The sequence below is a fragment of the Bombina bombina genome, chromosome 4 (genome assembly GCF_027579735.1).
Source record: "Bombina bombina isolate aBomBom1 chromosome 4, aBomBom1.pri, whole genome shotgun sequence".
Taxonomy (NCBI): domain Eukaryota; kingdom Metazoa; phylum Chordata; class Amphibia; order Anura; family Bombinatoridae; genus Bombina; species Bombina bombina.
Genome location: NC_069502.1, coordinates 508,392,598 through 508,417,488, shown reverse-complemented (window position 1 = coordinate 508,417,488; position 24,891 = coordinate 508,392,598). Strand labels below are relative to the sequence as shown.

General features: G+C 42.2%; 1 protein-coding gene across 1 annotated transcript in view; it reads left to right on the top strand.

Annotated features, from left to right (window-relative positions):
- LMBRD1 (LMBR1 domain containing 1) overlaps nt 1-24,891 on the top strand; it is an 810,247-nt gene that overhangs the window by 239,390 nt on the left and 545,966 nt on the right. The window contains exon 6 of the mRNA XM_053710415.1: nt 7,958-8,046. Within this exon, the coding sequence (XP_053566390.1) occupies nt 7,958-8,046 (89 nt within the window). The remainder of the gene's footprint in view (nt 1-7,957; nt 8,047-24,891) is intronic.

The following is a 24,891-nucleotide window of genomic DNA, read 5'->3' as shown; positions in this document are numbered from 1 at the left end:
ATGGCCTCACAGGTTCTGGTATGCAGATATTGTCCGGATGTCCAGTTGTCAACCTTAGCCACTTCCTTTAAGACCAAACCTTCTGTCTCAAGGTCCGTTTTTCCATCAGGATCTCAAATAATTAAATTTGAAGGTATGGAAATTGAATGCTTAGTCATAGAGGTTTCTCTGACTCAGTGATTGATACTATGTTACAGGCTTGTAAATCTGTTTCTATGCAGATTTATTATCGAGTTTGGAAGACTTATATTTCATGGTGTTATTCCCATAAATTCTCCTGGCATTCTTTTAGAACTCCTAGAATTTTACAGTTTCTTCAGGATGGTTTGGATAAAGGTTTGTCTGCAAGTTCCTTGAAGGGACAAATCTCTGCTCTTTCTGTTTTATTTCACAGAAAGCTTGCTAAGCTTCCTGATATTCACTGTTTTGTACAGGCTTTGGTCCGTATCAAGCCTGTCATTAAATCAATCTCTCCTCTTTGGAGTCTTAATTTTAGTTTTGAAGGCTTTACAGGCTCCTCCTTTTGAGCCTATGCATTCTTTGGATATCAAACTACTTTCTTGGAAAGTGTTGTTACTTTTGGCTATCTTTTTTGCTAGAAGAGTTTCTGAATTATCTGCTCTTTCTTGTGAGTCACCTTTTCTTCTGTTATGTGTGATCAGTCCACGGGTCATCATTACTTCTGGGATATAACTCCTCCCCAACAGGAAATGCAAGAGGATTCACCCAGCAGAGCTGCATATAGCTCCTCCCCTCTACGTCACTCCCAGTCATTCTCTTGCACCCAGCAACTAGATAGGATGTGTGAGAGGACTATGGTGATTATACTTAGTTTTTATAACTTCAATCAAAAGTTTGTTATTTTACAATAGCACCGGAGCGTGTTATTACCTCTCTGGCAGAGTTTGAAGAAGAATCTACCAGAGTTTTTACTATGATTTTAACCGGAGTAGTTAAGATCATATTGCTGTTTCTCGGCCATCTGAGGGAGGTAAAAGCTTCAGATCAGGGGACAGCGGGCAGATGAATCTGCATTGAGGTATGTAGCAGTTTTTATTTTCTGAATGGAATTGATGAGAAAATCCTGCCATACCGTTATAATGACATGTATGTATACTCTACACTTCAGTATTCTGGGGATGGTATTTCACCGGAATTACTCTGTTAAAAGTACATTAAACCTTTTAATAGGTATTTATTATGTTAAACGTTTTTGCTGGAATGTAGAATCGTTTGCATTTTCTGAGGTACTGAGTGAATAAATATTTGGGCATTATTTTTCCACTTGGCAGTTGCTTGTTTTAATTGTGACAGTTTCGTTTCTCTCTCACTGCTGTGTGTGAGGGGGAGGGGCCGTTTTTGGCGCTCTTTGCTACGCATCAAAAAATTCCAGTCAGTTACTCTTGTATTTCCTGCATGATCCGGTTCATCTCTAACAGATCTCAGGGGTCTTCAAACTTCTTTGGAGGGAGGTAGATTCTCTCAGCAGAGCTGTGAGACTTATATATTGACTGTGATTAAAAACGTTGCTCTGTAATTTTTATGTTTCAAATTTAATTATTGTTACTTTACTAATGGGAACAAACCTTTGCTAAAAGTTGTGTTGTTTTTTTAAGGATTGATGCTATAACTGTTTTTCAGTTCATTATTTCAACTGTCATTTAATCGTTTAGTGCTCTTTGAGGCACAGTACGTTTTTGTTAAATAAGATTGTAACCAAGTTGCAAGTTTATTGCTAGTGTGTTAAACATGTCTGATTCAGAGGAAGATATCTGTGTCATTTGTTCCAATGCCAAGGTGGAGCCCAATAGAAATTTATGTACTAACTGTATTGATGCTACTTTAAATAAAAGCCAATCTGTACAAATTGAACAAATTTCACCAAACAGCGAGGGGAGAGTTATGCCGACTAACTCGCCTCACGTGTCAGTACCTGCATCTCCCGCCCGGGAGGTGCGTGATATTATGGCGCCTAGTACATCTGGGCGGCCATTACAGATAACATTACAAGATATGGCTACTGTTATGACTGAAGTTTTGGCTAAATTACCAGAACTAAGAGGCAAGCGTGATCACTCTGGGGTGAGAACAGAGTGCGCTGATAATACTAGGGCCATGTCTGATACTGCGTCACAACTTGCAGAACATGAGGACGGAGAGCTTCATTCTGTGGGTGATGGTTCTGATCCAAACAGATTGGATTCAGATATTTCAAATTTAAAATTTAAATTGGAGAACCTCCGTGTATTACTAGGGGAGGTTTTAGCGGCTCTTAATGATTGTAACACTGTTGCAATACCAGAAAAATTGTGTAGGTTGGATAAATACTTTGCGGTACCGGCGAGTACTGACGTTTTTCCTATACCTAAGAGACTAACTGAAATTGTTACTAAGGAGTGGGATAGACCCGGTGTGCCGTTCTCACCCCCTCCAATATTTAGAAAGATGTTTCCAATAGACGCCACCACACGGGACTTATGGCAAACGGTCCCTAAGGTGGAGGGAGCAGTTTCTACTTTAGCTAAGCGTACCACTATCCCGGTGGAGGATAGCTGTGCTTTTTCAGATCCAATGGATAAAAAATTAGAGGGTTACCTTAAGAAAATGTTTGTTCAACAAGGTTTTATATTGCAACCCCTTGCATGCATCGCGCCGATTACGGCTGCGGCAGCATTTTGGATTGAGTCTCTGGAAGAGAACCTTAGTTCAGCTACGCTGGACGACATTACGGACAGGCTTAGAGTCCTTAAACTAGCTAATTCATTCATTTCGGAGGCCGTAGTACATTTAACCAAACTTACGGCTAAGAACTCAGGATTCGCCATTCAGGCACGTAGGGCGCTGTGGCTAAAATCCTGGTCAGCTGATGTAACTTCTAAGTCCAAATTACTTAATATACCTTTCAAGGGGCAAACTTTATTTGGGCCCGGTTTGAAAGAAATTATCGCTGACATTACAGGAGGTAAGGGCCACGCCCTGCCTCAAGACAAAGCCAAAGCTAAGGCTAGACAGTCTAATTTTCGTCCCTTTCGGAATTTCAAAGCAGGAGCAGCATCAACTTCCACTGCACCAAAACAGGAAGGAGCTGTTACTCGTTACAGACAAGGCTGGAAACCTAACCAGTCCTGGAACAAGGGCAAGCAGGCCAGGAAACCTGCTGCTGCCCCAAAGACAGCATGAACCGAGGGCCCCCGATCCGGGACCGGATCTAGTGGGGGGCAGACTCTCTCTCTTCGCCCAGGCCTGGGCAAGAGATGTTCAGGATCCCTGGGCGCTAGAGATCATATCTCAGGGATACCTTCTAGACTTCAAATTCTCTCCCCCAAGAGGGAGATTTCATCTGTCAAGGTTGTCAACAAACCAGATAAAGAAAGAAGCGTTTCTACGCTGTGTACAAGATCTGTTATTAATGGGAGTGATCCATCCGGTTCCGCGGTCGGAACAAGGACAAGGGTTTTACTCAAACCTGTTTGTGGTTCCCAAAAAAGAGGGAACTTTCAGGCCAATCTTGGATTTAAAGATCCTAAACAAATTCCTAAGAGTTCCATCGTTCAAAATGGAAACTATTCGGACAATCTTACCCATGATCCAAAAGGGTCAGTACATGACCACAGTGGATTTAAAGGATGCTTACCTTCACATACCGATTCACAAAGATCATTACCGGTATCTAAGGTTTGCCTTCTTAGACAGGCATTACCAGTTTGTAGCTCTTCCATTCGGATTGGCTACGGCTCCAAGAATCTTCACAAAGGTTCTGGGTGCCCTTCTGGCGGTACTAAGACCGCGAGGAATTTCGGTAGCTCCGTACCTAGACGACATTCTGATACAAGCTTCAAGCTTTCAAACTGCCAAGTCTCATACAGAGTTAGTTCTGGCATTTCTAAGGTCGCATGGATGGAAAGTGAACGAAAAGAAGAGTTCTCTTTTTCCTCTCACAAGAGTTCCATTCTTGGGGACTCTTATAGATTCTGTAGAAATGAAGATTTATCTGACAGAAGACAGATTAACAAAGCTTCTAAATGCATGCCGTGTCCTTCATTCCATTCAACTCCCGTCAGTAGCTCAATGCATGGAGGTGATCGGCTTAATGGTAGCAGCAATGGACATAGTACCCTTTGCACGTCTACATCTCAGACCGCTGCAATTGTGCATGCTGAGTCAGTGGAATGGGGATTACTCAGACTTGTCCCCTACTCTGAATCTGGATCAAGAGACCAGAAACTCTCTTCTATGGTGGCTTTCTCGGCCACACCTGTCCAGGGGGATGCCATTCAGCAGGCCGGACTGGACAATTGTAACAACAGACGCCAGCCTACTAGGTTGGGGCGCTGTCTGGAATTCTCTGAAGGCTCAGGGACAATGGAATCAGGAGGAAAGTCTCCTGCCAATAAACATTCTGGAATTAAGAGCAGTTCTCCATGCCCTTCTGGCTTGGCCCCAGTTAAAAACTCGGGGGTTCATCAGGTTTCAGTCGGACAACATCACGACTGTAGCTTACATCAACCATCAAGGAGGGACAAGAAGCTCCCTAGCAATGATGGAAGTATCAAAGATAATTCGCTGGGCAGAGTCTCACTCTTGCCACCTGTCAGCAATCCACATCCCGGGAGTGGAGAACTGGGAGGCGGATTTCTTGAGTCGCCAGACTTTTCATCCGGGGGAGTGGGAACTTCATCCGGAGGTCTTTGCCCAAATACTTCGACGTTGGGGCAAACCAGAGATAGATCTCATGGCGTCTCGCCAGAACGCCAAACTTCCTTGCTACGGGTCCAGATCCAGGGATCCGGGAGCGGTTCTGATAGATGCCTTGACAGCACCTTGGAACTTCGGGATGGCTTATGTGTTTCCACCCTTCCCGCTGCTTCCTCGATTGATTGCCAAAATCAAACAGGAGAGAGCATCAGTGATTCTAATAGCGCCTGCATGGCCACGCAGGACTTGGTATGCAGATCTAGTGGACATGTCATCCTGTCCGCCTTGGTCTCTACCTCTAAGACAGGACCTTCTGATACAGGGTCCATTCAAACATCAAAATCTAACTTCTCTGAAGCTGACTGCTTGGAAATTGAACGCTTGATTCTATCAAAACGTGGTTTTTCTGAGTCGGTTATTGATACCCTGATACAGGCTAGGAAGCCTGTTACCAGAAGGATTTACCATAAGATATGGCGTAAATACCTATACTGGTGTGAATCCAAAGGTTACTCCTGGAGTAAGGTTAGGATTCCTAGGATATTGTCCTTTCTACAAGAAGGTTTAGAAAAGGGTTTATCGGCTAGCTCATTAAAGGGACAGATCTCAGCTCTGTCCATCTTGTTACACAGGCGTCTGTCAGAAAATCCAGACGTCCAGGCCTTTTGTCAGGCTTTAGCTAGGATCAAGCCTGTGTTTAAAACTGTTGCTCCGCCATGGAGTTTAAACTTAGTTCTTAACGTTTTACAGGGTGTTCCGTTTGAACCCCTTCATTCCATTGATATAAAATTGTTATCTTGGAAAGTTCTGTTTTTAATGGCTATTTCCTCGGCTCGAAGAGTCTCTGAGTTATCAGCCTTACATTGTGATTCTCCTTATCTGATTTTTCACTCAGACAAGGTAGTTCTGCGTACTAAACCTGGGTTCTTACCTAAGGTAGTCACTAACAGGAATATCAATCAAGAGATTGTTGTTCCATCCTTGTGTCCAAATCCTTCTTCAAAGAAGGAACGTCTTCTACACAATCTGGATGTAGTTCGTGCCCTCAAGTTCTACTTGCAGGCAACTAAGGATTTTCGACAAACGTCTTCCCTGTTTGTCGTGTATTCTGGTCAGAGGAGAGGTCATAAGGCTTCGGCTACCTCTCTCTCCTTCTGGCTTCGTAGCATAATTCGTTTAGCCTATGAGACTGCTGGACAGCAGCCTCCTGAAAGAATTACAGCTCATTCTACTAGAGCTGTGGCTTCCACTTGGGCCTTTAAGAATGAGGCCTCTGTTGAACAGATTTGCAAGGCTGCAACTTGGTCTTCGCTTCATACTTTTTCCAAATTTTACAAATTTGACACTTTTGCTTCTTCGGAGGCTATTTTTGGGAGAAAGGTTCTTCAGGCAGTGGTTCCTTCTGTATAATGAGCCTGCCTATCCCTCCCGTCATCCGTGTACTTTTGCTTTGGTATTGGTATCCCAGAAGTAATGATGACCCGTGGACTGATCACACATAACAGAAGAAAACATAATTTATGCTTACCTGATAAATTCCTTTCTTCTGTTGTGTGATCAGTCCACGGCCCGCCCTGTTTTAAGGCAGGTAAATATCTTTTAAATTATACTCCAGTCACCACTTCACCCTTGGTTTCTCCTTTCTCGTTGATTCTTGGTCGAATGACTGGGAGTGACGTAGAGGGGAGGAGCTATATGCAGCTCTGCTGGGTGAATCCTCTTGCATTTCCTGTTGGGGAGGAGTTATATCCCAGAAGTAATGATGACCCGTGGACTGATCACACAACAGAAGAAAGGAATTTATCAGGTAAGCATAAATTATGTTTTCTGATTTTCCATCAAGATAAGGCAGTTTTGCGGACTTCATTTAAATTGTTACCTAAAGTTGTGAATTCTAACAACATTAATAGGGAAATTGTTGTCCCCTCTTTGTGTCGTAATCCTAAGAATTCTTTGGAGAGATCCTTACATTCTCTGGATTTTGTAAGAGCTTTGAAATATTATGTTGAAGCTACTAAAGATTTCAGGAATACTTCTAGTCTATTTGTTGTCTTTTCTGGTTCTAGGAAAGGTCAGAAAGCTTCTGCCATTTCCTTGGCTTCATTCTACTAGATCAGTCTCCACTTTGTGGACTTTTAAGAACGAAGCTTTAGTTGATCAGATTTGCAAAGCAGGGACTTGGTCTTCTTTGCATACATTTACTAAATTCTACCGTTTTGATGTATTTGCCTCTTCGGAAGCAGTTTTTGGTAGAAAAGTTCTTCAGGCAGCTGTTTCAGTTTGATTCCTCTGCTTATGTTTTTAAGTTTTTTCTTTTCAATTATGAGAAAAACTTATTTTTTTGGATGTGTATTTAATTTTTTAAGCGAAAAATGGCTGTTTTTATTTTTATCCCTCCCTCTCTAGTGACTCTGCTGTTGAGTTCCACATATTGGGTATTATTATCCCATATGTCACTAGCTCATGGACTCGTGCCAATTACATGAAAGAAAACATAATTTATGTAAGAACTTACCTGATAAATTAATTTCTTTCATGTTGGCAAGAGTCCATGAGACCCACCCTTTTTATGGTGGTTATGATTTTTTGTATAAAGCACAATTATATTTCCATTTCCTTTTTTAATGCTTTTTACTCCTTTTTTCTATCACCCCACTACTTGGCTATTCGTTAAACTGAATTGTGGGTGTGGTGAGGGGTGTATTTGTAGGCATTTTGAGGTTTGGGAAACTTAGCCCCTCCTGGTAGGATTGTATATCCCATACGTCACTAGCCCATGGACTCTTGCCAATATGAAAGAAATTTATTTTTCAGGTAAGTTCTTACATAAATTATGTTATTTCAGATTACAAATATTTTTTCTTTCTTTCTGATTTGTAGGTATTGGCTCCCTTTCCTTCTTTCATATTTTAAATTACAACTTAACCTTTCCTATATGCTAAATGCATTTACTATTATAAAACAAATTAATCTTTTTTTTTTTATACTTATGTAAGTTTATTGAAACAAAAGGTATTAAATATCTTAATAAATTATTATTTTTATTATTTTATTTTGTAAATATATTGTTACTGTTGATGATATTTATTTCTACTTGAATACTGAAGCCAAGGAGAGTCTATCGCAATTCCGCCTGTGTACATTAGTTTATCACCGTTTGCATCTGGTGCCACTTTTAAAGTATTTTTTTGTTTGTATTATGAAATAAAGTTTACCTTAAATTATTTATTTAAAATGCTAACATTTTATTTTTATTCTTTAGTGCATTTGTTCCACTGGATATTGCTACAAACAAAAATTCCACAGAGTTGGATAAAATAAAGCTTTTATTTGAGGAACTTGGTAGCAGTCGTAAGTATATTTTTTTTATATACATATTTTTCATTATAAATACAATACACTTTTAATAGTATTTTTTTTTTTCTTCATATGTTAGAGTCCATGAGCCATTACCTGTGGAATTTAATTCCTGATCACTAGGATGAGGGAAAAATACCCAAATACCAAGAACTTTTTAACCTTATTTTTAACTCCTCCCACTTCCATTTTACCCTAATCATATTTTTGCATCCACAGGAGAAGGTTAAAATTGTGGGGTGCTCTAGATTTGTCATAAACAGGGTTTCTTAGACTGACTTAAGACCCATGTGTCCCCATTAGATTCTGCAGCTAGGTAAGCATGGTAGAATCTGGAAACTAATATGGGTTTGATGTATGATGATGAGTGTCCGAAACCTATTAAAAATAAGTCTCTTTTTTATCCCACCAGCTTTAGGGGGACCCATTTAAATGTTTACCATAAGAAAATTGAACAAGGAATTATAAAGTTGGGAGAAAGTAATGAGGGAAGAAAGTTTCATCACAATTTGACGGCCAAGGAGAGGATAGCAATAGAGGATTTGAAACAGAACCAGGGCATTGTTATCAGATCGTCTGACAAGGGGGGCAATGTTGTGGTTAGGAACAAAACAGATTATTTTGAGGAAGCCAATAGACAACTGCAAGATGATAACACCTATAGAAGTTCATCATGCAATCCTATGAAATAATTTAGGGGCAAAATGGTGAAACTACTTAATCAGGCAGTTGCTTTGGGTATACTAAAGGAGGAGGAGATTGTTAAATACCAGAACATCCAATAGTGCAATTTCTCCAACATTGGTGTGTCCGGTCCACGGCGTCATCCTTACTTGTGGGATATTCTCTTCCCCAACAGGAAATGGCAAAGAGTCCCAGCAAAGCTGGCCATATAGTCCCTCCTAGGCTCCGCCCACCCCAGTCATTCTCTTTGCCGTTGCACAGGCAACATCTCCACGGAGATGGTTAAGAGTTTTTTGGTGTTTAAATGTAGTTTTTTATTCTTCTATCAAGTGTTTGTTATTTTAAAATAGTGCTGGTATGTACTATTTACTCTGAAACAGAAAAGGATGAAGATTTCTGTTTGTGAGAGGAAGATGATTTTAGCAGACAGTAACTAAAATCGATTGCTGTTTCCACATAGGACTGTTGAGATGAAGTAACTTCAGTTGGGGGAAACAGTTAGCAGACTTTTCTGCTTAAGGTATGACTAGCCATATTTCTAACAAGACCATGTAATGCTGGAAGGCTGTCATTCCCCTTCATGGGGACCGGTAAGCCATTTTCTTAGTCAAACAAACAGAATAAAGGGCTTATTATGGGCTAAAAAACTGGTAGACATTTTTATGGGCTAAATCGATTGCTTTATTTGGGCATTTTATTCAGATTTAGGCTGACGATTTGCATTTATAAACTTGGGGAACGTTTATTAAACGGCAGGCACCGTGTTAGACACCTTTTCCAGTCAGGGGGCCTTCCTAGTTATAGACTGAGCCTCATTTTCGCGCCATTACTGCGCAGTTGTTTTTTGAGAGCAGGGCATGCAGATGCATGTGTGAGGATCTAAAAATTGCTGGAAAAGCTTCTAGAAGGCGTCAATTGGTATCGTATTCCCTTCTGGGCTTGGTTGGGTCTCAGCAAAGACTATAGCTGGGACTGTATAGGGGTTAAATTTATAAACGGCTCCGGTTCCGTTATTTTAAGGGTTAAAGCTCTGAAATTTGGTGTGCAATACTATTAATGCTTTAAGACACTGTGGTGAAATTTTGGTAACAATTCCTTCATACTTTTTCACATATTCAGTAATAAAGTGTTTTCTGTTTAAAATTTAAAGAGACAGTAACGGTTTTGTTTTAAAACGTTTTTTGTGCTTTGTTGACAAGTTTAAGCCTGTTTAACATGTCTGTACCTTCAGATAAGCTCTATGTTCTATATGTATGAAAGCCAATGTGTCTCCCCATTTAAATTTATGTGATAATTGTGCCATAGCGTCCAAACAAAGTAAGGACAGTACTGCCACAGATAATGAAATTGCCCAAGATGATTCCTCAGATGAGGGGAGTAAACATGATACTACATCATCTCCTACTGTGTCTACACCAGTTTTGCCCACGCAGGAGGCCCCTAGTACATCTAGTGCGCCAATGCTTATTACCATGCAACAATTTACGGCTGTAATGGATAACTCCATAGCAAATATTTTATCCAAAATGCCTACTTATCAGATAAAGCGCGATTGCTCTGTTTTAAACACTGAAGAGCAAGACGGCGCTGATGATAATTGTTCTGTCATACCCTCACACCAATCTGAAGGGGCCATGAGGGAGGTTTTGTCAGATGGAGAAATCTCAGATTCAGAAAAAATCTCTCATCAAGCTGAACCTGATGTTGTGACATTTATATTTAAATTAGAACATCTCCGCGCACTGCTTAAGGAAGTGTTATCTACTCTGGATGATTGTGACAACTTGGTCATTCCAGAAAAATTATGCAAGATGGACAAGTTCCTAGAGGTTCCGGTGCACCCCGACGCTTTTCCTATACCCAAGCGGGTGGCGGACATAGTAAATAAAGAGTGGGAAAAGCCCGGCATACCTTTTGTTCCCCCCCCCTATATTTAAGAAATGATTTCCTATGATCGACCCCAGAAAGGACTTATGGCAGACAGTCCCTAAGGTCGAGGGGGCAGTTTCTACTCTAAACAAACGCACTACTATTCCTATCGAAGATAGTTGTGCTTTCAAAGATCCTATGGATAAAAAATTGGAAGGTTTGCTTAAAAAGATTTTTGTACAGCAAGGTTACCTTCTACAACCAATTTCGTGCATTGTTCCTGTCACTACAGCAGCGTGGTTCTGGTTCGAGGAACTAGAAAAGTTGCTCAGTAGAGAGACTCCATATGAGGAGGTTATGGGCAGAGTTCACGCACTTAAATTGGCTAACTCTTTTATTTTAGATGCCGCTTTGCAATTAGCTAGATTAGCGGCGAAAAATTCAGGGTTTGCTATCGTGGCGTGCAGAGCGCTTTGGCTAAAGTCTTGGTCAGCGGATGTGTCATCCAATACAAAATTGCTTAACATCCCTTTCAAAGGTAAAACTCTGTTTGGACCAGAATTGAAAGAGATTATTTCAGACATCACTGGGGGAAAGGGCCACGCCCTTCCACAAGATAGGTCTTTTAAGGCTAAAAATAAGTCTAATTTTCGTCCCTTTCACAATTTCAGGAACGGACCGACCTCTAATTCTGCATCCTCTAAGCAAGAGGGTAATGCCTCACAACCCAAACCAGCCTGGAAACCGATGCAAGGCTGGAACAAGGGTAAGCAGGCCAAGAAGCCTGCCACTTCTAACAAAACAGCATGAAGGAGTAGCCCACGATCCGGGACCGGATCTAGTTGGGGGCAGACTCTCTCTCTTTGCTCAGGCTTGGGCAAGAGATGTTCAGGATCCCTGGGCGCTAGAAATAGTTTCTCAAGGTTATCTCCTGGAATTCAAGGAACTACCCCCAAGGGGAAGGTTCCACATGTCTCACTTATCCTCAAACCAAATAAAGAGACAGGCATTCTTACATTGTGTAGAAGACCTGTTAAAGATGGGAGTGATACACCCAGTTCCAATAAAGGAACAAGGAATGGGATTTTATTCCAATCTGTTCGTAGTTCCCAAAAAAGAGGGAACTTTCAGACCAATTTTGGATTTGAAGATCCTAAACAAATTTCTCAGGGTACCATCGTTCAAGATGGAAACCATTCGAACGATTCTACCCACTATCCAGGAAAGTCAATTTATGACTACCGTGGATCTAAAGGATGCGTACCTACATATTCCTATCCACAAAGAACATCATCAGTTCCTAAGGTTCGCTTTTCTGGACAAGCATTACCAGTTTGTGGCCCTCCCATTCGGGTTAGCCACTGCTCCAAGGATTTTCACAAAGGTGCTAGGGTCCCTTCTAGCGGTTCTAAGACCGAGGGGCATTGCAGTAGTACCTTACTTGGACGACATTCTAATACAAGCGTCGTCCCTGTCAAAAGCAAAGGCTCATACGGACATCGTTCTAGCCTTTCTCAGATCACACGGATGGAAGGTGAACATAGAAAAAAAGTTCTCTGTCTCCGCCGACAAGAGTTCCCTTCTTGGGAACAATAATAGATTCCTTAGAAATGAGGATTTTTCTGACAGAGGCCAGAAAATCAAAACTTCTAAGCTCTTGTCAAGTGCTTCATTCTGCTCCTCGTCCTTCCATAGCGCAGTGCATGGAAGTAGTAGGGTTGATGGTTGCAACAATGGACATAGTTCCTTTTGCACGAATTCATCTAAGACCATTACAACTGTGCATGCTCAAACAGTGGAATGGGGATTATACCGACTTGTCTCCAATGATTCAAGTAGATCAAAAGACCAGAGATTCACTCCGTTGGTGGCTGACCCTGGACCATCTGTCCCAGGGAATGAGCTTCCGCAGACCAGAGTGGGTCATTGTCACGACCGACGCCAGCCTAGTGGGCTGGGGCGCGGTCTGGGAATCCCTGAAAGCTCAGGGTCTATGGTCTAGGGAAGAGTCTCTTCTCCCGATAAACATTCTGGAACTGAGAGCGATATTCAATGCTCTCAGAGCTTGGCCTCAACTAGCAAAGGCCAAATTCATAAGGTTCCAATCAGACAACATGACGACCGTTGCATATATCAATCATCAGGGGGGAACAAGGAGTTCCCTGGCGATGAAAGAAGTGACCAAAATAATTCAATGGGCGGAGGATCACTCCTGCCACTTGTCTGCGATCCACATCCCAGGAGTGGAAAACTGGGAGGCGGATTTTCTGAGTCGTCAGACATTCCATCCGGGGGAGTGGGAACTCCATCCGGAGATCTTTGCCCAAATAACTCAATTATGGGGCATTCCAGACATGGATCTGATGGCGTCTCGTCAGAACTTCAAGGTTCCTTGCTACGGGTCCAGATCCAGGGATCCCAAGGCGACTCTAGTAGATGCACTAGTAGCACCTTGGACCTTCAACCTAGCTTATGTTTTTCCACCGTTTCCTCTGATTCCCAGGCTGGTAGCCAGGATCAATCAGGAGAGAGCCTCGGTGATCTTGATAGCTCCTGCGTGGCCACGCAGGACTTGGTATGCAGACATGGTGAATATGTCATCGGCTCCACCATGGAAGCTACCTTTGAGACAGGACCTTCTTGTTCAGGGTCCATTCGAACATCCAAATCTGGTCTCCCTCCAGCTGACGGCTTGGAGATTGAACACTTGATTCTATCGAAGCGTGGGTTTTCAGATTCTGTGATAGATACTCTGGTTCAGGCCAGAAAACCGGTAACTTGAAAAATTTACCATAAAATATGGAAAAAATATATCTGTTGGTGTGAATCCAAATGATTCCCATGGAATAAGATAAAAATTCATAAGATTCTCTCCTTTCTACAATAAGGTTTGGAGAAAGGATTATCTGCAAGTTCTCTAAAGTGACAGATCTCTGCTTTATCTGTCTTACTACACAAAAGACTGGCAGCTGTACCAGATGTTCAAGCATTTGTTCAGGCTCTGGTTAGGATCAAGCCTGTTTACAGACCTTTGACTCCTCCCTGGAGTCTAAATCTAGTTCTTTCAGTTCTTCAAGGGGTTCCGTTTGAACCTTTACATTCCATAGATATTAAGTTACTATCTTGGAAAGTTTTGTTTTTGGTTGCAATTTCTTCTGCTAGAAGAGTTTCAGAGTTATCTGCTCTGCAGTGTTCTCCGCCCTATCTGGTGTTCCATGCAGATAAGGTGGTTTTGCGTACTAAGCCTGGTTTTCTTCCTAAGGTTGTTTCTAACAAAAATATTAACCAGGAGATAGTTGTACCTTCTTTGTGTCTGAATCCAGTTTCAAAGAAGGAACGTTTGTTACACAATTTGGACGTAGTCCGTGCTCTTAAATTCTATTTAGAGGCTACAAAAGATTTCAGACAAACATCTTCCTTGTTTGTTGTTTATTCTGGTAAAAGGAGAGGTCAAAAAGCGACTTCTACCTCTCTTTCCTTTTGGCTTAAAAGCATCATCCGATTGGCTTATGAGACTGCCGGACGGCAGCCTCCTGAAAGAATCACAGCTCACTCCACAAGGGCTGTGGCTTCCACATGGGCCTTCAAGAACGAGGCTTCTGTTGACCAGATATGTAAGGCAGCGACTTGGTCTTCACTGCACACTTTTGCCAAATTTTACAAATTTGATACTTTTGCTTCTTCGGAGGCTATTTTTGGGAGAAAGGTTTTGCAAGCTGTGGTGCCTTCCGTTTAGGTAACCTGATTTGCTCCCTCCCTTCATCCGTGTCCTAAAGCTTTGGTATTGGTTCCCACAAGTAAGGATGACGCCGTGGACCGGACACACCAATGTTGGAGAAAACAGAATTTATGCTTACCTGATAAATTACTTTCTCCAACGGTGTGTCCGGTCCACGGCCCGCCCTGGTTTTTTAATCAGGTCTGATGAATTATTTTCTCTAACTACAGTCACCACGGTACCATATGGTTTCTCCTATATATATTTCCTCCTGTCCGTCGGTCGAATGACTGGGGTGGGCGGAGCCTAGGAGGGACTATATGGCCAGCTTTGCTGGGACTCTTTGCCATTTCCTGTTGGGGAAGAGAATATCCCACAAGTAAGGATGACGCCGTGGACCGGACACACCTTTGGAGAAAGTAATTTATCAGGTAAGCATAAATTCTGTTTTTTCCATTTCTTGCCCAAGATACACAAGGATCCCAGGAGGCCACCGGGTAGGCCTACCATTTCCGGAACAGGCTCTCTTTTTGAATTGTTATCCAAATGGATAGATTATATTTTACAGCCCCTGGTAAAGATTCTATGTAGCTATCTTAGGGATTTTAGTCTCTCGTTATCAATCCTGGGTAACATCAAACGGGAAAGCATATATAAATTGGGTAGTGATAGATGCAACCTCCTTGTATTCTAGCATACCACACTCTTTGGGTATTGCGACTATCAGATATTTTTGGAAAAGAGATACACATTTTTCAGAAGAATTTCAAATCTTCCTATGTGAGGTGGTTGAGTTCCTGCTAAAACACAATTTTCATCTTAATGGGGGGAGGAGAGTCCACTATTTCTTTCATCACTTGTGGAAATTAAAAACCGGACCACTAGTAGGAGGCAAAGACACCCCAGCCAAAGGCTTAAATACCTCCCCCTCATCCCTCAGTCATTCTTCGCCTTTTCGTCACAGGAGGTTGGTAGAGGTTTGGAAGATTGGAGTAGTCTCTTATGGAGGGTAGTACCCTTCGGAATGGGAATGGAGCTTTAAGTAACCCTGTCAGCCTTTCAGTGAGTCCGGAGATGCAGGGAGAGTCTCTCTGCAAAACCATCCCGACTCATGATTGACAGCTCCTTAAGCAATCAGCGTTGACGAGTTTCGCTGACTGCTTTCTGCACTCAAGTACATGTCAGGAGCGATGCTACTAACCTGTCACACTTGAAGAGCCGCGTTCCTGTTCCACGGCATAGATTCTGGTAAGATTGTTTCATTTATACACATATGATAACGCATGAAGACAGGGTCACAGTGTGTCTCCTTTATCTATATAGAATAAAGGGTTAATATCCCTGGAAGGGGGATTATTGAACAGGGGGGGGGGGGGATTATGCATAATATCTTGTGTTTTGATGCTGCGTCATGTGCGAGATGAGGCTCTAGTAATGTGTGAACAGTCTAGATCGACGCATCCTTTTTTTTTTTTTTGGCGCATTTTTCTCAACAATGCAGGTCACATGTGTGACAGGTGTGGCTTCTTCAACTTCCTTTTTCCTGATCGGCAATTGCTGGAGACGTAACGGTTTCTCCGTGGTCCGGGTCATAGGAGGTGGTGAGTTCCCCAACCATTGGTGTATAAAGGTGCCATTTAATCTATCTAGTCCGTATTAAAGGCGTAAGCTATGGAGGACTCTGATATGTTAGAGGATACTCCCTCTTAATTAAATCTAATACTTGCATTTATTGTGAGGAAGTGCAGGTTGACCCGTCTGCTCAACTGTGTTCCACATTCTTTTACAATATTGCAATGTCTAAAATAAATAAGATTTCTCTTGTTAAGTGTGTTCAGTCCACGGGTCATCCATTACTTATGGGATATATTCTCCTTCCCAACAGGAAGTTGCAAGAGGATCACCCAAGCAGAGCTGCTATATAGCTCCTCCCCTCACATGTCATAACCAGTCATTCTCTTGCAACCCTCAACAAAGAAGGAGGTCGCGAGAGGAGCTGGAGTTTTTACTTAACTATTCTTCAATCAAAAGTTTGTTATTTTAAATGGCACCGGAGTGTGCTGTTTTTCTATCTCGGGCAGTATTTGGAAGAAGAAACTGCCTGCGTTTTTTTTCTATGATCTTAGCAGGCGTAACTAAGATCCACTGGCTGTTCTCGACATTCTGAGGAGTGGGGTAACTTCAGAAACTGGGAATAGCATGCGGGGTCCTCCGCAAATGAGGTATGTGCAGTACATTATTTTCTGGGAATGGAATTGACTAAGAAAATACTGCTGTTACCGTATGATGTAAGTACAGCCTTAAATGCAGTAGTGGCAACTGGTATCAGGCTGATAAATGTATGCGTAGTCAAGTTATTTTCTAGGGACTAGAATTTGACTGAGAAAATACTGTTAAAACTGAAATAATACTTACGCCTTATCTGCAGTGGTAGCGACTGGTAGCAGGCTTAGTGATAACTTTGCATGACATTGGAAAATGTTATTTTTTAATAAAACGTTTACTGGCATGTTATTCGTTTTTGTGATAAATCTCTTTGGGCATGATTTTTTTCCACATGGCTGACATATATTTTCTGCATGGAAACTGTTATATCGGGGCTCCCACTGTTGTGATAGGAGTGGGAGGGACCTTGTTTTAGCGCCTTGTTGCGCAGTTATAATTCTAGCACAGTCTTCCTGCTTCTTCCTCCTTGATCCAGGACGTCTCTAGAGAACTCAGGGGTCTGCAAAATTCATTTTTGAGGGAGGTAATCAGTCACAGCAGATCTGTGACAGTGTGCTTGACTGTGATTAAAAGCGTTAAATCTTAATTGATATCCGTTTTATCCGTTTTGGGTATTGAGGGGTTAATCATCCTTTTGCTAATGGGTGCAATCCTCTGCTAATATTACACTTCTTATTAAGAATTGTTTAATTATATCTGTATTTTTGAAGCGCTGCAGCGTTTTTTTATATTGCTTGTAAACTTATTGAAAGTGATTTCCAAGCTTGCTAGTTTCATTGCTAAGTCTGTTTAAACATGTCTGATTCAGAGGAAACTGTTTGTTCATCATGTTCAAAAGCCAATGTGGAGCCCAATAGAACGATGTGTACCAATTGTATTGATATTGCTTTGAATAAAAGTCAATCTGTACCGATAGAGAAACTATCACCAGACAACGAGGGGGAAGTTATGCCGCCTAACTCTCCTCACGTGACAGTACCTGCGTCTCCCACTCGGGAGATGCGTAGGATTGAAACGCCAAGTACATCTAGGCCCTTACAAATCACTTTACATGATATGGCTATTGTTATGAAAGAAGTATTATATAATATGCCCGAATTAAGGGGCAAGCGCGATAGCTCTGGGTTAAGGACAGAGCGCGCTGATGACACGAGAGCCATGTCTGATACTGCGTCACAATTTGCAGAACATGAGGACGGTGAGCTTCATTCTGTCGGTGACGGTTCTGATCCGGGGAGACCGGATTCAGAAATTTCAAATTTTAAATTTAAGCTTGAGAACCTCCGTGTGTTACTAGGGGAGGTATTAGCGGCTCTGAATGATTGCGACACGGTGGCAATCCCAGAGAAATTGTGTAGGTTGGATAGATACTATGCGGTACCGGTGTGTACTGACGTCTTTCCTATACCAAAAAGACTTACAGAAATTATTAGTAAGGAGTGGGATAGACCCGGTGTGCCTTTCTCCCCTCCCCCGATATTCAGAAAAATGTTTCCTATAGACGCCACCACACGAGACTTATGGCAGACGGTCCCTAAAGTGGAGGGAGCAGTTTCTACTTTAGCCAAGCGTACCACTATCCCGGTGGAGGATAGCTGTGCTTTCTCAGATCCAATGGATAAAAAATTAGAGGGTTATCTTAAGAAAATGTTTGTTCAACAGGGTTTTATTTTGCAGCCTCTTGCATGCATTGCGCCTGTCACGGCTGCAGCGGCATTCTGGTTTGAGTCTCTGGAAGAGGCGATTCGCACAGAGCCATTGGATGAGGCTTTGAGCAAAGTTAGAACCCTTAAGCAAGCTAATGCGTTTGTTTCAGATGCCGTAGTACATCTAACCAAACTTACGGCTAAAAATTCCGGATTCGCCATACAGGCGCGCAGAGCGCTCTGGCTTAAATCCTGGTCAGCGGATGTAACTTCCAAGTCTAAGCTACTTAACATTCCTTTCAAAGGGCAGACCTTATTCGGGCCCGGCTTGAAGGAAATTATTGCTGACATTACGAGAGGTAAGGGCCACGCCCTTCCTCAGGACAGGGCCAAACAGTCTAATTTTCGTGCCTTTCGTAACTTCAAGGCAGGAGCAGCATCAACTTCCTCCGCTCCAAAACAGGAAGGAACTACTGCTCGTTACAGACAGGGTTGGAAAGCCAACCAGTCATGGAACAAGGGCAAGCAGGCCAGAAAGCCTACTTCCGCCCCTAAGACAGCATGAAGACAGGGCCCCCTATCCGGAGACGGATTTAGTGGGGGGCAGACTTTCTCTCTTCGCCCAGGCTTGGGCAAGAGATGTGCAGGATCCCTGGACGTTGAAGATTATATCTCAGGGATACCTTCTGGATTTCAAAACCTCTCCTCCACAAGGGAGGTTCCATCTTTCGAGGTTATCAACAAACCTAGTAAAGAGAGAGGCATTTCTACAATGTGTACAAGACCTCTTAATCATGGGAGTGATCCACTCAGTTCCGCGATCGGAACAGGGACAAGGATTTTACTCAAATCTATTTGTGGTTCCCGAAAAAGAGGGAACCTTCAGACCAATCTTGGACTTAAAGATCTTAAACAAATTCCTAAGGGTACCATCGTTCAAGATGGAAACCATTCGAACCATCCTACCCATGATCCAAGAGGGTCAATATATGACCACAGTGGACTTAAAGGATGCTTACCTTCACATACCGATTCACAAAGATCATTATCGGTACCTAAGGTTTGCCTTTGTAGACAGACATTACCAGTTTGTGGCTCTTCCCTTCGGGTTAGCCACGGCCCCGAGAATTTTTACGAAGGTTCTGGGCTCACTTCTGGCGGTACTAAGACCACGAGGCATAGCGGTGGCTCCGTACCTAGACGACATTCTGATACAAGCGTCAAGTTTTCAGAATGCAAAGTCTCATACAGAGATAGTTCCTGCATTTCTGAGGTCGCATGGGTGGAAAGTGAACGTGGAAAAGAGTTCTCTGTTACCACTCACAAGGGTTCCTTTTCTAGGGACTCTTATAGATTCTGTAGAGATGAAGATTTACCTGACGTAGTCCAGGTTATCAAAGATTCTCAATGCTTGCCGTGTCCTTCATTCCATTCCAAGCCCATCAGTAGCTCAGTGCATGAAGGTAATCGGCTTAATGGTTGCGGCAATGGACATAGTGCCATTTGCGCGCCTGCATCTCAGACCGCTGCAACTATGCATGCTTAGTCAATGGAACGGGGATTACTCAGATCTGTCCCCTTTGCTAAATCTGGACCAGGAGACCAGATTGTAATGACCTTTCGCAGACCAGATTCGACGATTGTAACAACGGATGCCAGCCTTCTAGGCTGGGGAGCAGTCTGGAATTCCCTGAAGGCTCAGGGTTCGTGGACTCAGGAGGAGAAACTCCTTCCAATAAACATTCTAGAATTAAGAGCAATATTCAATGCTCTTCTAGCTTGGCCTCAGTTAGCAAGACTGAGGTTCATCAGATTTCAGTCGGACAATATCACGACTGTGGCTTACATCAATCATCAAGGGGGAACCAGGAGTTCCCTAGCGATGTTGGAAGTCTCGAAGATAATTCGCTGGGCAGAGTCTCACTCTTGCCACCTGTCAGCGATTTACATCCCAGGCGTAGAGAACTGGGAGGCGGATTTCCTAAGTCGCCAGACTTTTCATCCGGGAGAGTGGGAACTTCACCCGGAGGTATTTGCTCAACTGATTCATCGTTGGGGCAAACCGGATCTGGATCTCATGGCATCTCGCCAGAACGCAAAGCTTCCTTGTTACGGATCCAGGTCCAGGGACCCGGGAGCGGTGCTGGTAGATGCATTAGCAGCCCCTTGGGTTTTCAACATAGCTTATGTGTTTCCACCATTTCCGTTGCTACCTCGACTGATTGCCAGGATCAAACAGGAGAGGGCATCTGTAATTCTGATAGCGCCTGCGTGGCCACGCAGGACCTGGTATGCAGACCTAGTGGACATGTCGTCCTGTCCACCATGGTCTCTTCCTCTGAGGCAGGACCTTCTAATTCAGGGTCCTTTCAACCATCCAAACCTAATTTCTCTGAGGCTGACTGCCTGGAAATTGAACGCTTGATTCTATCTAAGCGGGGGCTTTCGGATTCGGTTATTGATACATTAATACAGGCTCGGAAACCTGTGACCAGAAAAATTTACCATAAGATATGGCGTAAATATTTATATTGGTGCGAATCCAAGAGTTACTCATGGAGTAAGGTTAGGATTCCTAGGATATTGGCTTTTCTACAAGAGGGTTTAGAAAAAGGTTTGTCCCCTAGTTCGCTAAAGGGACAAATTTCAGCTCTGTCTATTCTTTTACACAAACGTCTGGCAGAGAATCCAGACGTCCAGGCCTTTTGTCAGGCTTTGGTTAGAATTAAGCCTGTGTTTAAAGCTGTTGCTCCTCCGTGGAGCTTAAACTTGGTTCTTAAAGTTCTTCAGGGTGTTCTGTTTGAACCCCTTCATTCCATTGATATTAAGCTTTTATCTTGGAAAGTTTTGTTTTTGATGGCTATTTCCTCGGCTTGATGAGTCTCTGAGTTATCTTCCTTACATTGTGATTCTCCTTATCTGATCTTTCATTCAGACAAGGTAGTACTGCGTACTAAACCTGGGTTTTTACCTAAAGTTGTTTCTAACAGGAATATCAATCAAGAGATTGTTGTTCCATCATTATGTCCTAATCCTTCTTCAAAGAAGGAACGTCTTTTGCATAATCTAGACGTGGTCCGTGCTCTGAAGTTCTACTTACAGGCAACTAAAGATTTTAGACAAACTTCTTCTCTGTTTGTCGTTTATTCTGGACAGAGGAGAGGTCAAAAGGCTTCGGCTACCTCTCTCTCTTTTTGGCTTCGTAGCATAATACGTTTAGCCTATGAGACTGCTGGACAGCAGCCTCCTGAAAGAATTACAGCTCATTCCACTAGAGCTGTGGCTTCCACCTGGGCCTTTAAGAATGAGGCCTCTGTTGAACAGATTTGCAAGGCTGCAACTTGGTCTTCACTTCATACTTTTTCCAAATTTTACAAATTTGACACTTTCGCTTCTTCAGAGGCTGGTTTTGGGAGAAAGGTTCTACAGGCAGTGGTTCCTTCTGTTTAATGTTCTTGTCTTGTCCCTCCCATCATCCGTGTACTTAGCTTTGGTATTGGTATCCCATAAGTAATGGATGACCCGTGGACTGAACACACTTAACAAGAGAAAACATAATTTATGCTTACCTGATAAATTTATTTCTCTTGTAGTGTGTTCAGTCCACGGCCCGCCCTGTCATTTTAAGGCAGGTTCTAAATTTTAAAATTATAACTCCAGTCACCACTGCACTTTATAGTTTCTCCTTTCTCGTCTTGTTTCGGTCGAATGACTGGATATGACATGTGAGGGGAGGAGCTATATAGCAGCTCTGCTTGGCTGATCCTCTTGCAACTTCCTGTTGGGAAGGAGAATATATCCCATAAGTAATGGATGACCCGTGGACTGAACACACTACAAGAGAAATAAATTTATCAGGTAAGCATAAATTGTTATTTAGTACTACTGAGCCGTCCACCTCTGAGGGCTCCCCTTCCCGAGAGGTGCGTTCCCTACATTTAACGCCGATTACACATGCAGCTCCCCAAGGCCCTACTAATCCTCCTGGGGGAGGGGGCCTCTTGGCTGCCACACTTCGCTGCCCAGTTGAAAACAGCGGTTTCTGAGGCCTTCCATGCCCTACCACGTCCTGCGAAGGGAAAGACATAGCCTTCCGTCCCAGGGGTCATCTACTCCATTGGATGTCTCTGATTATCCGATGATGATGTCTCTGATACTTCGGAGGGCGCTCTCTCTGGGACGGAATCAGCATCTTCTAAACTTCTGACTTTGGAGGAGTCAGATTTTAAGTTTAAAATGGAGCATTTGCGCTTTTTACTGAAATAAGTGCTTTCTACGTTAGAGGTTCCGGAACCAAAACTTCCAGCAGAACCTTCAATCCCTAAGTTAGATAGGGATTACGAGGACAGGGTGGTGCCTCAGACATTCCTAGTTCCCGTGAAGATGTCTAATATTATTAAAAAGGAGTGGGAGAAACTTGGCTCCTCGATCGCTGCGCTGGCTGGAGCAGCTACCTACTGGTGTTACGCACGTCAGCTATGGTCGCTGTGGAGACTCCCCTCGAGGAGTTACAGGAAACGATTAAGGCCTTAAGGGTAGCTAATTCTTTTATCTGTGATGCAATCATGCAGGCTATTCGCATGAACGCCAAGACATAAGGTTTCTCAGTTCTAGCCCGCAGGGCTCTATGGTTAAGGTTGTGGTCTGCTGACATGACTTTCAAGTCTACATTGCTATCCCTTCCTTTTCGGGGAAGGTTCTCTTTGGTTCAGGACTGGACTCTATCATATCCACGATCACGGGAGGCAAGGGTGCTTTCCTTCCGCAGGATAAGAAGAACAAGCCTAAGGGCTCTACTTTTTTCTTAAATGGAAAGAGTCCACAGCTGCATTCATTATTTTTAAGAAATAAGAACCTGGCCACCTGGAGGAGGCAAAGACAACCCAGCCAAAGGCTTAAATACTCCTCCCACTCCCCTCATCCCCCAGTCATTCTTTGCCTTTCGTCACAGGAGGTTGACAGAGACGTGTCAGAATTTTTAAGTTTAGTTTTCTTTCATGTAATTAGCAAGAGTCCATGAGCTAGTGATGTATGGGATATACATTCCTACCAGGAGGGGCAAAGTTTCCCAAACCTTAAAATGCCTATAAATACACCCCTCACCACACCCACAATTCAGTTTTACAAACTTTGCCTCCCATGGAGGTGGTGAAGTAAGTTTGTGCTAGATTCTACGTTGATATGCGCTTCGCAGCAGGCTGGAGCCCGGTTTTCCTCTCAGAGTGCAGTGAATGTCAGAGGGATGTGAAGAGAGTATTGCCTATTTGAATTCAATGGTCTCCTTCTACGGGATCTATTTCATAGATTCTCTGTTATCGGTCGTAGAGATTCATCTCTTACCTCCCTTTTCAGATCGACAATATACTCTTATATACCATTACCTCTACTGATTCTCGTTTCAGTACTCGTTTGGCTATCTACTATATGTAGATGAGTGTCTTAGGGTATGTAAGTCTTATTTTAATATGACACTCTAAGCTATGGTTGGGCACTTTCTATGTAAAGTTCTAAATATATGTCTTTAAACTTATATTTGCCTTGATTCAGGATAATCAGTATTCCTTTAAAATTCAGACGGTCAGTTTCATTATTTGGGATAATGCATTTTAATTCAATTTATTTTTCTTTACCTTGAAAATTTTCAATTGATCATTTTTTCCTGTGTGCTGTTAGGCTCGCGGGGGCAGAAAATGTTTCTTTTTATTCATCATTCTTGGCGCAGACTTTTTTGGCGCAAAAATTTCGTCATTTCCGACGCCGGAAGTTGTATTGGCGCCAAATATATGGGCGTTGTATTTAGCGCCAATAATGTGGGCGTCCTATTTGGCGCCAAAAAATGTGGGCGTATTTTTTGTTTCACTTTTTTTTCCTCACATTATTTAAACCTCACTTTTTTATTGCTTCTGGTTTCTAGAAGCTTATTTCTTTTCCCATTCCTGAAACTGTCATTTAAGGAATTTGATAATTTTGCTTTAAATATTGTTTTTTTCTATTACATATTGCAAGATTTCACTGTTCCTGTTTCAAAACAATCTAAGAGGATTCCTGTTGACTGAGTTCAGTCCTACGAAAGCTAAGTTCATTTATTTTAAATGTTATGAATGTTTATCTTTAGCTATGGTTTGTAATAAGTTATCATGATAAACTTTTACATGCAGAATCCTTTAGTATTTATGCTTTATATATTGCCATTCTTTTTACATCTTATGTACAAGAAATATTTAGAAGATTTATAAGAAATATTTTTCTGATTCTATTTTAAAGGCTTTGTCTGACATCGTGCCTTCTAATAAAATTTTTAGGTCTTTTTCAAACTTCTTTTTTAATTATTGAAGTTTCAAATGACCAACAACATACTGATTTATCCTTCTCTGATGATGTTTTTTCTCATTCAGAATTTTCTTTATCAGATATTGACACTAACAAATCTATTTTTTTTTTTTTTTTATTAAAGTACATTTGTTCTTTGTTGAAAAGGTGTTGATTATTTTGGATATTAAGGTAACTAGTTCTTTTTCAAGACTAGCTAACACTATTTCTGCTTATTTATTCTTCTGTGTTTTCAGAGTTTTTTTTCCAATTCCTCATACTAGGGAATGGAATAGGCTGATAATTTTCTTTTATTCCTTCTTCAAAGGTTTTAAACTATATTCTTTGCCGGCAGTTAAATTCAATTTGGAGGGTTCTCCAATTTAT